Raw genomic sequence first — 14,478 nt, forward strand, 5'->3', positions numbered from 1 at the left:
TTAGATTTTTAATGGTCAAATGTCCCTGTAATCTTTGGAGTGATGTAGTGACGACAGGAAACGAATTGTTACAACGTTGACTTTCAGCATTCTAAATCGTTTCGCAAAATACTAACGTTTTAAAACCATATTGAGTTTACAATCATTAGAGTTACAACTGTTGCTATGACGAGCTAGTCACGAGTGATGGAAAAACGACGAGTTTATTGCCAGCATGGTGACGAATTGTGCTATATTTATGATTGTGTTATCGACTCAGTGTTAACTAATGTAAAATCTTATCGTTGTATAAAACTTCTGCAAGATGATCGGCCGAACAGCTATGTGTGAATTAGATTTAACTATTGAAAAATTCGAAAACTGTAAGAACGAAAACAAGCATATTATTGAGGAAATTTTGAATAATGCCGACATTTTTCTTGTTGTTTGTTTTTCTGTTTACGACAATCCAACTCTAGAATACGTTGGGAATAGTTTATTTATTATGCATTTTATCAAATCTATTTCTAAAAAGCTATAGCGCTAATGTTGATTAACATCAGGGTATGAAGACTGTTAACATGGTTAGTTTTTCGTTCGTTTTGTATTTGAGCGTTATGCAGCTGGTCAAAAGTACTCATGCTTACTGGTGGTAAGTTGATTATCATTCATCAAAATTGAAACTTCGTATCGGGGCACATTTTTATTGATGGTATATGTATTAACTTTTTGTACCAACGTTGTTTGAAACTAGAAATATATGGACGAAAAACTTCAGATCTGGTTTAAAAGAAAAAAGTCGAACATTTTTGTTGAATTTGTTGAGATAGCACATTAAATTCTATGACATTCAGGTTGAAAATCTATGACATTCGAAACATTAAAAAGGAAAAAAAAATTTTTTTTTAAGGATGTAACTAAAGTAAGGGTATGTTATTAGGGTAATGAATTTTAGTAACATTTTCCGAACGTGTACGACCCTCGAGGTCGTACGTAAATGTCACAATTTTTTAATGTTAACGACATTTTAAGGACTGTGGGTAAGACAAACATGAAAGATGCTTCAACTCAAACTATCCTGGCCTCACACAAGTTTAGTAGAAATCAACGTTTACTGTTAAAACAGTCTCCAGAACTTTTGCTGGCTATCGGAAAAGGAGCAGCCATGGCAATTCAAGAATGCAAAAGACAGTTCAGTAATAATCGTTGGAATTGTTCTGATTACAGTCCTGAGTCGGTTTTTGGTAAAATACTTCACAGAGGTAAGAAGGTTGATGATGAATCTTTAATCATTTAATTCATTTTTATTCTCATCGTTGCTTTAACTGAAAATCTCTAAAAATTCTTTTTAAAATTCTTTTTAAAAATTAATTTTAAAATGTTTCATAAAACTTTTGTCATTTGTCAAAATCAGACCAATATATACAAACAAGTTTTTTTTTATGATAGTAGTAAAGATGAATTAAATGATAAAAGTTTCGTTTGAAAAAGTTTGATAATTTTACACATTTACGCCCCTTTTTTGAGCTTGATCGCTTAGTATTAAGTACCAGACTACCTTCAATGCTTATTATTAATAATGATAACATATTTTTTATGGCGATAAAAATAAAGACAGAGTTTATGAATATCTTTGAATATAAAAGAATTATAATGAACGACTTAATAATAAAAGTAAAAATTAAAAAATTTTTTTTCAAAGTTTTTTTCCGTTTAAAAAAAAAGGGAAATAAAATTTATTTCAGATTCTTGGAAAAAAATGATATTTTAAAAATGTAATTGCATTTTTAAAAAAAAAATTATATTTTAAATACGTAATGATTTTTTATAGTTTTTCCCCCAACCACAAATTTATAAAAAATGGTAAAACCTGAGTAAATAAAACATCAAATCAAATATCGATTAAACATACTTTGTAGCTTGCCGTGAGACCTCCTTTATTTACGCTATCACCTCAGCTGGTACAACGTACGCATTGACAGAAGATTGTGCGAAAGGAGCTGTCAAAGACTGCAATTGCCATGGAAACCAAGGTCGACGTATACGTGAGAACAACGAGTGGGTTTACGAAGGCTGTCACGACAATATAAAGTATGGGTATGAAAACGGTAAAGCTTTTACAGACGCAATAGAAACTAGCCGTGATTTTAAAGCTGTAATTAATTTGCACAATAATGAAGCCGGAAGAATGGTAAATAGCTTTTCTTTCTGCGAAAAGAAAACTTTTTTAAGCATATCTTCATCATTAGGTAAAATGTCCATCATTAAATTTGAGAATGAAAAGATATAAGTTAATACACAGAGAATCAATTGAAGTATGTGTTTTTTCCGTTTTGCACTTCTTTTGAACCTTTTATTTTTTTAACCGTAAATCTTTTTGATTCAGATAGTGGTAGAGTCAATGAGACGAGAATGTAAATGTCATGGGGTATCAGGAAATTGTAATGTAAAAACTTGCCGTCGTAAATTAAACTCTTTTCAAGAAATTGGAAGTCAGTTAAAAGAACGTTATAATAAAGCCACTAAAGTTAAACCGACCCAAATAGCAAGCAGTCGAAGAATGTCTCGTAATTATGCGATAACTCAAGACATTGAATATCCAAAAAGTATTAACGAAAATGATTTGGTATATGGAGAAGAATCTCCAAACTTTTGTAAGCGCGATTTAAGTGTTGGTTCTTTAGGAATTCAAAGCCGTTATTGCAACGCTTCGTTAAGAGCCATTGAAGGATGTGATAAATTATGTTGCGGACGTAGTTGGAAAACAGAAAAATTAACCCGCACTGAAAGTTGCAATTGCGTTTTTAAATGGTGCTGTGAAGTCGAGTGTCAAGAGTGTAAAATCACAAAAGAGTACGGCTTTTGCAAATGAATTTGAACTCATATGTAATTGATGCCGCTTCGAACGTGAGACCATTTTTAACGGCGAAAATAAAATAAAGAAAGTTTATTGCACACGCGATGCTTCCTTTAAAAGTCAATCCAGTTTACTTATGATAACAACAGGATAACAAATTTTTTTTTTGAATGAAATCAGTAGAAACGTTTTATGCGATATTCGCAAAATTAGTGGTGTTAAGTTATATCAAATAATTTGTATTATTTGAGTTGATATTTATTAACAACTGAAATCTCAATTGTATTTATTAAAAAGCATATTATTTATAAGAGTTAAAAAAGTTTTGCGTTTTATTTAAACAATGCAAAATTAACGTTTTGTATTTTTTTGAAAATTAAATAGCACTGTAGCCAAGATCTTGGAAAAGAAAAAAAGAAATCCTTAAACTTTTGTTGTACAGTTTTTAATCAAATCAATTTTTGTTAAAATGGAGTTTTTCTGTTTAGCTTTTTCGAAATTAACTTTCATAGCCAAACGTTTAAAAAATCAAAAAGAACTCATAAAAATTTGAATAAAAATTTTTTTTATGTTTTATCAGAAGAATGCTGGAAAGTGGTTTTTATTGAAATTTTCATAAAGAGTTATTTTTGATTTTCCAAAAGTTTGACTTTGCTGACTTCCACTCTTTTAACAAATCCGATTCAATTCTAAACAATAAAATCTTTTAAAACCCTATTTTTCATCAAGATCGTTTTTTTTTTAATGTTGAATTGGGATCATCTATTAAATATCTATATCTGTAAATATATATCTATAAATATAAATCATTTGATATATTAAAGAAAAAATACCCTTGAAAAAACTATGGAATGATTTAAGTACCTGCTTTATAAACTTTCACCCCTAAAATTTATATTGTTAACCATTTTGTAAGGAAAGTTTATTTGCAGAATAATTTACTTGGTTTTTCGCGAGAAATAAAATTTAAAGAAAAGTACTATTTATTTACAAGTTTATTTGAAATACAAAATTCATATTAAAAACAAACTTCAGTAGTTCATAAATTGCTTAATAAATTACTTAGCATATTTTATATTCCTTCATTGATTGAGACCTCGTCTTTATGTAACAAAAGACTTTTTAGACACAAAAAGATATAAAAAGTTGTTGATAAAAATTTTGGTGATTGAAACGCTAAAATCATTTTTCCAATCGGTTATATTTCAGTCATTTTATGATAAAGAAAACTTTCTGATGATTGAAGAATCTTCTATTACAACCGCTGAATATTTTAAAATAAAAAGTAGCGAGGATAAACTTTAAATGTCTTGAAAATTAGCGATAAACGCAGAGTTTTTGCAGAACGTCAGCGCATGCAGTCGATTATTTTTTTGTAAAATCTTAATGCAACATGTCTGTTGTTAATTAAGCTCAGGCTCTACTTTATCTTAGCTGTCTGAAATAAGAATCCAAGAACAGTTGTTTTGTTCTTAATCATTAGTTAACACTATCTGCAAAATCTTCTAAACTCACTTAGATAAATGAGCTTTATGAAGATTCAATTATAATCTTGGTAGCTTCAATAATGATCGAGTTCATCTATGATCTTGCGCACTTCAGCAAATTCACTTTCGTCTAATTGTTGGATTATTTCGGATACTGAATAAGGATCTTGTTCCGAAAAAAGCAACGGATGAGGAACTAAAAAGAAATTTCGTCAAAGCTTTGATTCATAATAACAAAAGACTTTTACAAAGATTGAAAAGTCATTTTAGATTTATTTGAATAAAAAAGTAAACTTGATATAAAAAATATAATTATCATGATAACTCATGTAATAAACAGGTAGTGTCAGTTTTTAAATGTTATCTGGATGTAGTGCACATTGTATTCTAGGTTTTATATTAATTGAGAAAGTCTGTAAAAAAAATTGAGTGATTTTTTTCGAGTCCCAAAACTGAAATGCCTTACTTTTCCCTTGCAGTCCTTAATTGATTATATGTATCAAATTTTTAAAAGTTAAGTTTAAGCAATAAAAAAAAAAAAAAGTTATTTTTTTTACTAGTTTTATAACAGCTCCATTTGGTTTTTCAAAATTAAAAACAAAAATGTCAAAAGATCAGAAAAAAAAATTTAATTTAATTTTTTACTTTTGAAGTAATGATAATATTCCTTTATACAGCTTTAGTAAGACTAATATTCCTTTATACAGCTTTAGTAAGACTAATATTCCTTTATACAGCTTAAGTAAGACTAATATTCCTTTATACAGCTCACCATGAAAAAATCTACATACCTGACTCAAATTAGCTTATCAAGATTACCTGCCTGGAATAGAATTAGTTTTTCTTTATGCAGTCATTAAGAACACTTACCCAGATGAAGATAGACTTTATCAACTATAGAGTATATATCAAGACTATATCAAGAGTAGCCAAACTTTGAAACTCTTTACAGCTTTATATTTTATCTTTAAAATATTGAAAACCTTCATATCATGAAAGGGCTAGCTTACCTTTAAACGGGTTAATTTGACCACAGTTCATAATTGTTCACGAGAAAATAAGGAAATTAATTAGAACTTGTCAATGGCAACTTGGTTGTACTTATTGAAACATACTTACAGTTTCTTGGTACTTAAATAAAAATTGGAGGATTAGGCGAGGGAAGAAGAATATTTGCTACTAAGATTGCACTTACTCTCTGATCTCCGTCCAATACGTTTGGGTCTGTTTACGAAGGTAACTACTGGCAACACATCTCTGTAAACGCCTATATTACCTGCAGGAGCAATATTACATAATTTTCTATTGAAGCACCTGATGTTAAGGCATTCTCGACCTATAGTCATTGCTACGTCACATCTGTTACTTCTACAACATTGTTGCACGCATGACTTTTGTGTATCAACAACACCCATACTCTTAAATTCTCCAGAAAGCACTCCTCCTCTTAGTGTGGCTCCACGGACTGTTAAACCTCGTCTGCATGTGCCATCATTGCTCATGAACCTTTCCATAACTTTTTCACGAACTTAATAAAACGTCATTGTTAAATAAAAAATTTACCACTTGCTCTTTTTTATAAAAAGACTTTTTTAAGCGCTCGACATTTTGTACACAAAGTAATAAATGAACTCATATAACAAATAATTAAAAGGTTGAAGTTTTTTTTTTCTTCTTTAAAAAAAATATATTCAAATAAATACTTTACCTTCTTTGATCTTTTGAATCCTTTTACTATGGGCTCGGTTTGAGAGTTGAAGCATTTTTGTGTTCTGTACTTTGTTCGGACGCATTTGTTCGCTTTTTTGTAATTTTCTATTCAAAACGTGTGCAACATTTGCATACCTTCCTAACTTTGCACGGACAATTAAAGATTGAAGTCGAGCGAAGAGATCTGTTTTTTTAGGAAAACCTTTTCCAAAATTTTTAGCAACAGTAAAATTGTTATCAACGTCCCTAAATTTTGCACTGTTAGTTACAGATAAAGCATTTTCTCGTTGGCGCATTTTTGTTTCTTTACTATTGACTTTGTCTTCGTTTTTATAACTATCGCTGAATTTTGAAAAATGCGCATCATTTTTCCACATCTTCCCATTGTAATTTATTAATGGAAGATAATAATTGTTTTTAAGATTTATGACGTTTTTGGTGCGGGTTTGTTTGCTACTAACTTTTATTGGTTGCGAATGAAAGGTTTTTGATTTGCTATTTGTGTGTTTGTTTTTGATTTTTTTAGCAGATTTTTCTGTGAAAAATTTGTCTTCTTTTGTATTTTGCAATGATTTTGTTTTCACTTTTCCTTCTGTCGGAAGTGTCAAGTCATTGGATATATTACTTTCAGCAATCAAGAGTTTTGTTTTTTTTATTTCCACTGAGTTTGCAGCATGGGGGAGTTTTTCGTTTAAGATCTTGTTTTGTTTTTCATCAATGTCTCTATTCATACTCTGAATAACATTTTCTTCGTTTTCTTCTTTTTCCTCGCTAAACTCTGTTTCTGCTGCCTTATCTGTCTCTTTATAATCTAAATTTGCATGAGCATCATTTTTTACCATAGATCCGCGAACTTTTACATTTGAATTACCTCCTTCGTGTAACCATAGATTGTCATACTTACTATTTAGTTCTTGATTCACAGTTTCTCTTTCTTCTGAAATTGGTTTTTTTACTACTGCGTTATGAGCGCTCTTTTCTACTGGATTATTTACTTTTTTACTTGATTTATTGCCTGTTGCTATACTTAAAGGATATTCACTCGTTTGAAGAGTAAGGTTTGTCGGTATTTCTGTAAGTTTAAAATCTGACTGTATAACATTCTTAGTATCTGAATCTTGAGTCGATGATTCATTCAATTTTTTTTCTTTCTTTGTTTTTACTGGAAAAATTTTTGTCCCATTAGATGTTTTCCATGTTAAATTTTCTTGTTTTTTTCCACTTTTATCTTCGCTTTTCTCGTGTGCTTTGCTGTTGGTTTTCTTTGCGACTTTTGGGAGACTTTTTTCAAGGTTTTCAAATGACATAAAATTTTCTTTTGCAGCATGTGTTGAATCACGATACATGTAATTTGAGTCCAAAGCCAGAGGGTTTGTTTCTTTAAAATCGGTGAGAGCATCACTGTCAAGAATCAAGTGAAGTTGTTTCTCTGATCCACTATCTGCAATGTCGTTGCTCTGTGTATCTAAGCTCTCTTCATTATTTAGGAAAGATATTTTATTGATGCTAGAATTTTTTAAAATTGGATGATGATGATTATGATGATGAAAGTTTGGTTTTATGTCTGAAGCAGCGTTTGTTAGTTTTGATTGATAACTCTCAATTAAGTTATCTTCCTGTGATGGATTAGCCGTTAGCATCTGACCTAGCACAGTATTGGCTGGTATTCCAGTATTGATTAAGTGACTGTTGGTTACCTGGGTTTCTTCTATATTGTCATCATTTTCTGTAGGATTTTGGTCAGTATGTTCAGGGACTAATGACGAAGAGGTTAATTCTGCTAATTCTACTTTCTGGCTTTCTGATTTATTACTAGTACTATGTAAAACTAACTTATTGGGTTCAGTATTCTGCAGTATTCCAGTCTTAAAATCAAGATCAGGATATCTATTTGATTTCAATGGAATTAAAGTTTGATGAGAATCTAATAAATTACCGTTTGATTGAGTTTCAGGTAATTCATGCTCAATTTCCGCATTGTCAATCAAGTTAGAACTTATTTTTGGACCATTTTCATAAACGTCGGTTTCACCTTTTTCTGTGGAATAATTTTCAGCGTCTTGTTCAGTGGCAAACGAATGCAATAGCCCTTTAACTTGCTGTCCGTACACTTTCAAAGCATCGTCTTTTTTCTGAACACGGTATGTGCTATCGGAATCGTACTTCTTTTGGGTTCTTGTTTCAGTTTCCATTTTACTCCACTTAAATTTTTGTTTTTCTTCCAAATTTTTATCGTGTTTCAAGTAATTAAACTCTTGTTTTGCTTTTGGCAAGACGCTTTTTTTAGACGGCTTATAGACTGGCAAAAGTAAAGTTGTAGGGTATAGACTTAATGGTATTTTCCTAAAATTTTGATTGTCACCATTATGTCTGCCGTAATCAGATCCAGTTAGTTCTTCACTGCCAAAAACCGTATTTTCTGTTTGTGTTTTAATCAGTTTAAAAGCATCAGTTTCGTTTTTGTTATTTATAAATTCTTCAGAAAAAACTTCGCTTTCATTTATCGTGTTTATTTGTTGTATAGTTACTGACATGTTTGCAATTGGTTGATGTTGTTTTGTTCGAGCTGTTGGAGAGAAACGAACTGATTCGTGCAAGCTTTCATTTGAGTTATTAAAAGAACTGAAGGTGTTTAAAAATATTCTTGAAGAGTTGCTTGACGCTTTTTGTTTGCTATCAAAGATGTTATCAAAATCATGTGTTGTATTTTTTTCTGCCGTCTGATTATTTAACGAAGTGGCGGAAATATTTATAAGATTAAAGTTGTTTAAGGAGCTATTAATTTCATTTTCTTTTGAAAAATTTGATTTTTCTAAATTTGAAATATTTTTTGATTCGCTAAAATTTTCATTTGTTTCTCCTGAGCTTTGTGATTCATCCGTAATATTCCATTTTGATCCGTTTCCTGAAGAAAGTTCATCTTCAATCTCCATTACAAACAAGTCGCGGGTTGGTTTTTCTGTAGTAAATGTTTTAGCATTTCCTTTCAAACCATTTTTTTGAGTTTTTGCTACCTTTAAAGTAAGAGTTGATTCGGCAAGCGCATCTTCAATGTCCCCAGAGTTAAGATTGTAACTTGTTTTTTTTTTTAATTTCTTGCCCAAATTTTTTTTATCTAGCTGCTCTTTTTTTACAGAATTCTTATTACCTCCTGAATCTTCGGATTCCCCTGAATCCCCAGATTCTTCCAAATCCAAAAACTCTGCAGAATCTCCCGAATCTCCTGAATCTCCCGAATCCCCTGAATCTTCTGATTCTATAAAATTGTCTGCTAAATTGAAAGTTTCTAATTTCTGTGTAATGTTAATAGATAACGAAGGCTTTATGCTGAATTTTGAATTGCTAATTGTTGATGTGTTTAATGCATTCACATTGTTAACTGCATTTAATATGAGTGCAGATTCATTTGTAACAATAGTGGTAATATTAAAATGATTTTTGACTTTAACATCTTGCTTTTTATTATTGGCATAAACAGTTGCGTTCTTACTGTCTATTATTGTTGACAATACTCCATCAGCACCAATAACAACATCAGAACCACCGTCGGCGGGAAATGTCGTGTTATCCTGATCCTTTTGAAATTCCGTAAGAATTTCAGTAACAAAGTTATCTTTAGTCGGAGATTTAATTCCCCCCGTCGGAAGAAATGTTGAATCTTTATTCAAAAAACCATGGCTAGAGTTCAAAAGATCAATTTCTTTTTCAATGGACGGCCTAAAATATGAATGGTTTGAGACGTTTTCTCTTGATGAAACTTTTTTTGTTTCGTTAATATGCATGACAGTCCCATTGAATGCTGAACTTTCATTGGATGTAATTTTCTTTATAAAATTTTGAGGTCTCTGAGGAGTTTTAGTAAAGGAACTTTTTTCGTTTCTAATTTTTAAATGTGATGTTTGGTTGTACATTACTGAACCGTCACTGTTTTCGACATTTTTCAATTGTGCGCTATGTGATAAGTTGAATAGTTGGGAGGAATCATCAACACCTAAAGCAGAAATTTTTCTCGTCACGTTCAGTGCGTAAGGAATTCCCGTTGAGCTATTTTCTGCGTTGTTTGTTTTTTTAACTGTCGTAAAACTATCTAATTTAGTAATGCTGTTTCCGATATTTTTAAACGGTAAATTTAGTGAGCTATTATACGCTTGTGAGTTTTTTGAGTCTGATATAGAATATTCCGCTTTGTTTGGAGCGAATTTGTATCCATAGTATGATTCGGTGTTCTGATTTCGGATACCGTAGGCAACAGACTGGTTTTTTAATGCACTGTTATTTATGTTTTCGGATGGAAGTTCCTCACCAGATTCTAAATCACTGTCTGAAAATTCTGACTCTATTTGTTCGTTTTCTAAATCTTTAGAAGATCCTTCCGAATCATCTGTTTCTATACTTGAATAATTCGAGGATTGCTCTTTTTTTGATAAAATTTTTTTAACCGTCGCTTCACTCCCGGCCGGCAAAAAGTCTTTCTCAAGGCCTGATTCTTTTAGCTCTTCTTCTAGTTCGTCTTCTGCATAATTCGATTGTGTATTATTCGCTCTCTCTTTTTTTTTCTGGTGCTGCGTTTTTTTAGTTTCTTGATGTTGCCCTGAAGTAAAAATATTTTAACTTTTAAAATATATTTACTTTTATATATATATATATATATATATATATATATATATATATATATATATATATATATATATATATATATATGTATATATATATATATATATATATATAGCACCACCAAGACAAGCTAATGTTTATGTCTTACTTGAAGCTTCTTCTCTTGTTCTTGTCATAAAGGCAATTTGTGCGTTCTCTATAGAAGGACTTGAAGAATGTGATATTCGACAAGAATCATCTGTTGCGCAGTTTACACTATAGCATACTTTCTTTTTAAACATTGCTAAATCGCATTCTTTAATCGTGCAACATTTATTGATACAACTATTGATAGATTTAACTCCTTTGACAATAGTGTATTTTTTAGAATTTATGCCTCCTTCTAAGATCATATTTTCTAGTATTCCTCCATGTGTACATTCTAAAATTTTAAATATAGAAAATATCGTTGTAAAGTTCAGAAACTTTAATTATTAAAACATTAGCTTCTTCATAATTTATCATATCTTGCTTAAATTATCATATATTATCATATAGAAAACATCCTGGCAAAGTTCAAGACCTTACATTATTAAAAAATTTCTTGCATATCTATTTAAAAGATCTCTGCTCGATCTCTGCTTCTCTACACTCGATTCAATGATACTTTTAAAAAAACAACAGGTTTTAAGTCTGCAGCTCTTGGGTATAATTTTATTCATTTTTCTCAACTGATACAAATAGAAAAATTGAGTCTAATACTTAACAATATCTTTATTGTACAAGAGATTTATTAATAAGGTTTGTTTACATATTAATATTCTTCGGTTACCAATACAAAAAAAAGTACGTTTAAGACTAAATAATTAGTATTGATTATTCAGTTTAAATAAATTAGAATTATACACAATTGTTACAATTTGACAACAAATTGTAGATGTCTTTTGCAGTTTAAGATCTTTTTTCTTTTTCCCAGTGGAATAACAAGGCAGGATCACCTGGACTTTTTGCCTCGCTTATTATAAATTGAAAGATGATGGTATAAAATCTAAAGATATTAATGTTAAAAATTTTGATAATGATAGACAACCAAAAATCAGAACACATTGTTCTCTTGCAGAATATGTACTCTGCAATGCTTTAGCCTGAACTTTGTTTTAAAAGTTGTAGCACGTTTCGTATATTGTAGCATGACTACTGCAATTCAAATTCAAAATTTTTTGTAGTAATTTAAAAAATATTTTAGTACTTTTATATTTTTGTTTTTGTCTTCAACTTAAAGCATTGGAAAATGTTGTGTGAAATGTTATCAGTTTGTGGTTAACACTAGAAAAGTATGATTTCAATTTGGTGTTGATAGAATGACGTCAACAAGCAACTTCACCGATTCGATTTGATTTTTTAAAGCTTTAGAAAAAATAATGTCTAAAGACAAAGATGAAATATTAGAAGCTTAAATACTTTTAAGTCTTGAGTTATTTTGATTATATTTTATAGTAATTTTAGTGTTTTGCCGTGTCATACTAAAAATAACGTTGTTTCAAGATGTTTCAAAATAGATGCAAAAAAAATTTTAACCATCATTAAGCTATTAGAAACTGGTTTAATCAAGTCAACTTTTCTAAGTATTTTGATAGAAGCCTGTGAAGCCACGTAAAAAAAATTTGGGGTAAAATACTGATATTTAAAAACAAGGCTATAATAAAAATTTTTTACGAAGATTGTCAAGAAAAACAATGTGAATCTTCCAAAAAGAAACAAAAAGAAACACAAGGCAGAAGAATTTTCTTCTATTACTTAATCACAGAACTAAGGAAGTAAATCAGAAAAATCGAAGTTTTTGCTGTCTCTTCTTTTTTTTAAATCATTATGACCATTTTTATCTATAAAATTAAAGGATAAAGAATTTTATCTTCTCATATTTCGCTTACCAGTTACTCTCTTTTCGTTCATATTTTAGGGACACAATAAAATTCTAATTTTTAAAATTTTTTAAAAATTCTTGTTCCAAAACAAAACATTCTCCAATAACTACAACATAAGCATATAAGAAAAAAAGAAATTTTTGAAAACTATTTTTTATGTCAATAATTTCTATTGAAAGTATGCGAAAGTACAAGGGTCGACCGTTGGACAATAAAATTATTGAGGTGTTTTGCTCAAAGACCTAAGTTCGTAGAGTTGACTTTAATGTACAAGTAAAGAAAAAAAACTCTTGAATCTACGTAGTTATTTTTTTCTAATATTTTTTATTTTTAAGAGGACATGGAAAATTTAATAGCTGAATTTAACGCTAAGCCACTGCCTTTTCCAATTCAATAAATTTAATCTATTTAACTCAACTAACCCCTTTAACTCGCTTTTCCAATAATCTAATTAAATTAAAGAAACATATAAATTAATTTAATTGAGATGAAAGCACTTAATGTGTACTTCGAGTATCAAACTCTTAAAAAGTCATTAGAGCGTAACTAGAAGAAAGAGCCATACCTTTAGCAAACAACTCGTTCAGCAACAACAACCATTGCAAAACACAAATAAAGTTTGAACACGTTTTTTTTGCAGACATTTTTCACTGCTAATAATAAAATAGTTTGAAATGTAGCATACTTCATTTTCAAGAAGACATTTTGTATTTCAATGAATCGCTGCGATAATATCCTATTTGAAGAGCTGATGTGATACTTAAGTCACGTGACTTGCTGAAAGCATATGAAAGATTGTTTTAAAGAAACTAAACCGGCGTCCGAAAAAGTTAATACACAAAATAAAGCCATAAATTATTGTTATGAAATAAAAATATTTGATGTATAGAAATATATATATATATATAAATTTTTCAAATTGAAATTTCCGTTATTTGTTTAGCTTTGTGTATATTTTATGAAAATTCTATTCATATTTACTATCTGAATTTTAGCAAATAGGGGGGTACTTTTGAAAGAAACGTTAGAAATTGTGATCAATCGAAACCAAAATGCTGTTTTTTTTTTCATTGTAAAAATTTTCTCTCGCTCATCTATGAGAATTTATAGTTGCGTATAATTTTTGCGCAACAACCGCTGTGATATACTCTTGTTACTAATCTGATAGTAGTCGGATGAATCAATGAATTTATATATGTAAAATTATATCAATTTATGCAGAAAATTGCATCAATTTAAAATAGAAAATGTTTAAAGCTACTACAGTCTGTTATATTATGTAATGATAATTGTCTAATAATTATTATGTAATGATAGTTGTCTAATAATTTATGCACAAAAAAATATTTTTCTTGTCATAAAAAAAAATGGTTTAAAAGTTGTTTTTTTTATTTAGAATTTTTACAAAACAGCGTTTTAAATTTTCTGCTATCTTTTTTTTTAAAGTAAAATTAAAAAGAAAAAACTTTAAATACCAACAATTCACAAGGATCTTTAATATCAAAAAACCCGTTAAGGAAAGCTCTTTAGTGAAGACGAAAAAGCCCTTTAGTGAAGATGAAATTTTTATCTTCACTAATGGAATACTTAACGCTTTGTCTAAATTTAAAATGGCGTGAGAAAACGTTTATAGACAAGATTTTTCATTCAAACTTTCCAAAAGAGTAAAATAAATTTCAGTGAAATATCGGAAATACTTGCTCTTGTAAAGTATTGAAAAATTTCTTCTTTTACAGCTCCGTTCTTTGTTTAATATTTAAGTGATGCAACTACAAGTTTTCTTCTTTCACAGCTCCGTTCTTTGATTAATATTAAGTGATGCTACTACAAGTTGAAATTTGCTTCAGCTTTATTTAATTTGCAACCAGCTGATATCTTTTGTAAAAGTATTCGCAGATATGCCCCTTGCTAAGATCCAATGAGTTAA

General features: G+C 29.7%; 2 protein-coding genes across 4 annotated transcripts; one reads left to right on the top strand and one right to left on the bottom strand.

The window, feature by feature from the left end:
- Positions 1-412: 412 nt before the first annotated feature.
- LOC145185632 (protein Wnt-1-like) lies at positions 413-3,264 on the top strand. The gene is made up of 4 exons (XM_090098505.1): positions 413-631; positions 1,012-1,241; positions 1,899-2,170; positions 2,366-3,264. The coding sequence occupies exons 1-4, from the start codon at positions 546-548 to the stop codon at positions 2,849-2,851; spliced, it is 1,074 nt and encodes a 357-aa protein (XP_089954631.1). The 5' UTR covers positions 413-545; the 3' UTR covers positions 2,852-3,264.
- A 537-nt stretch (positions 3,265-3,801) lies between these two features.
- On the bottom strand, positions 3,802-14,411 carry LOC149884111 (uncharacterized). 3 transcript variants are annotated; one of them, XM_090097655.1, is made up of 6 exons: positions 14,253-14,411; positions 13,117-13,328; positions 10,796-11,068; positions 6,032-10,624; positions 5,519-5,851; positions 3,802-4,519 (listed from the first exon to the last, which is right to left on the bottom strand). In XM_090097655.1, exons 2-6 carry the CDS (start codon positions 13,193-13,195, stop codon positions 4,398-4,400), a joined length of 5,400 nt encoding a protein of 1,799 aa, XP_089953781.1. In that variant the 5' UTR covers positions 13,196-13,328; positions 14,253-14,411; the 3' UTR covers positions 3,802-4,397. The 3 variants fall into 3 exon arrangements, with proteins under 3 accessions (XP_089953781.1, XP_089953782.1, XP_089953783.1); XM_090097656.1 differs by having other exon boundaries at positions 14,249-14,405; XM_090097657.1 differs by lacking the exon at positions 13,117-13,328.
- Positions 14,412-14,478: the final 67 nt, after the last annotated feature.

This window comes from Hydra viridissima, unplaced genomic scaffold (assembly GCF_058129835.1).
Source record: "Hydra viridissima isolate aposymbiotic clone 2 unplaced genomic scaffold, HvirCarnegie_v1 scaffold_9, whole genome shotgun sequence".
NCBI lineage: Eukaryota > Metazoa > Cnidaria > Hydrozoa > Anthoathecata > Hydridae > Hydra > Hydra viridissima.

Coding starts and splice junctions, on each gene's coding strand:
- LOC145185632 (XM_090098505.1), top strand. CDS start 546: ATGAAGACTGTTAACATGGTTAGTTTTTCGTTCGTTTTGTATTTGAGC. Junction 1,242..1,898: donor TGGTAAAATACTTCACAGAG/GTAAGAAGGTTG, acceptor CATACTTTGTAG/CTTGCCGTGAGACCTCCTTT. Junction 2,171..2,365: donor ATAATGAAGCCGGAAGAATG/GTAAATAGCTTT, acceptor TTTTTGATTCAG/ATAGTGGTAGAGTCAATGAG.
- LOC149884111 (XM_090097655.1), bottom strand. CDS start 13,195: ATGTCTGCAAAAAAAACGTGTTCAAACTTTATTTGTGTTTTGCAATGG. Junction 11,069..13,116: donor GAACGAGTTGTTTGCTAAAG/GTATGGCTCTTT, acceptor TTAAAATTTTAG/AATGTACACATGGAGGAATA. Junction 5,852..6,031: donor GATTCAAAAGATCAAAGAAG/GTAAAGTATTTA, acceptor CGTTTTATTAAG/TTCGTGAAAAAGTTATGGAA.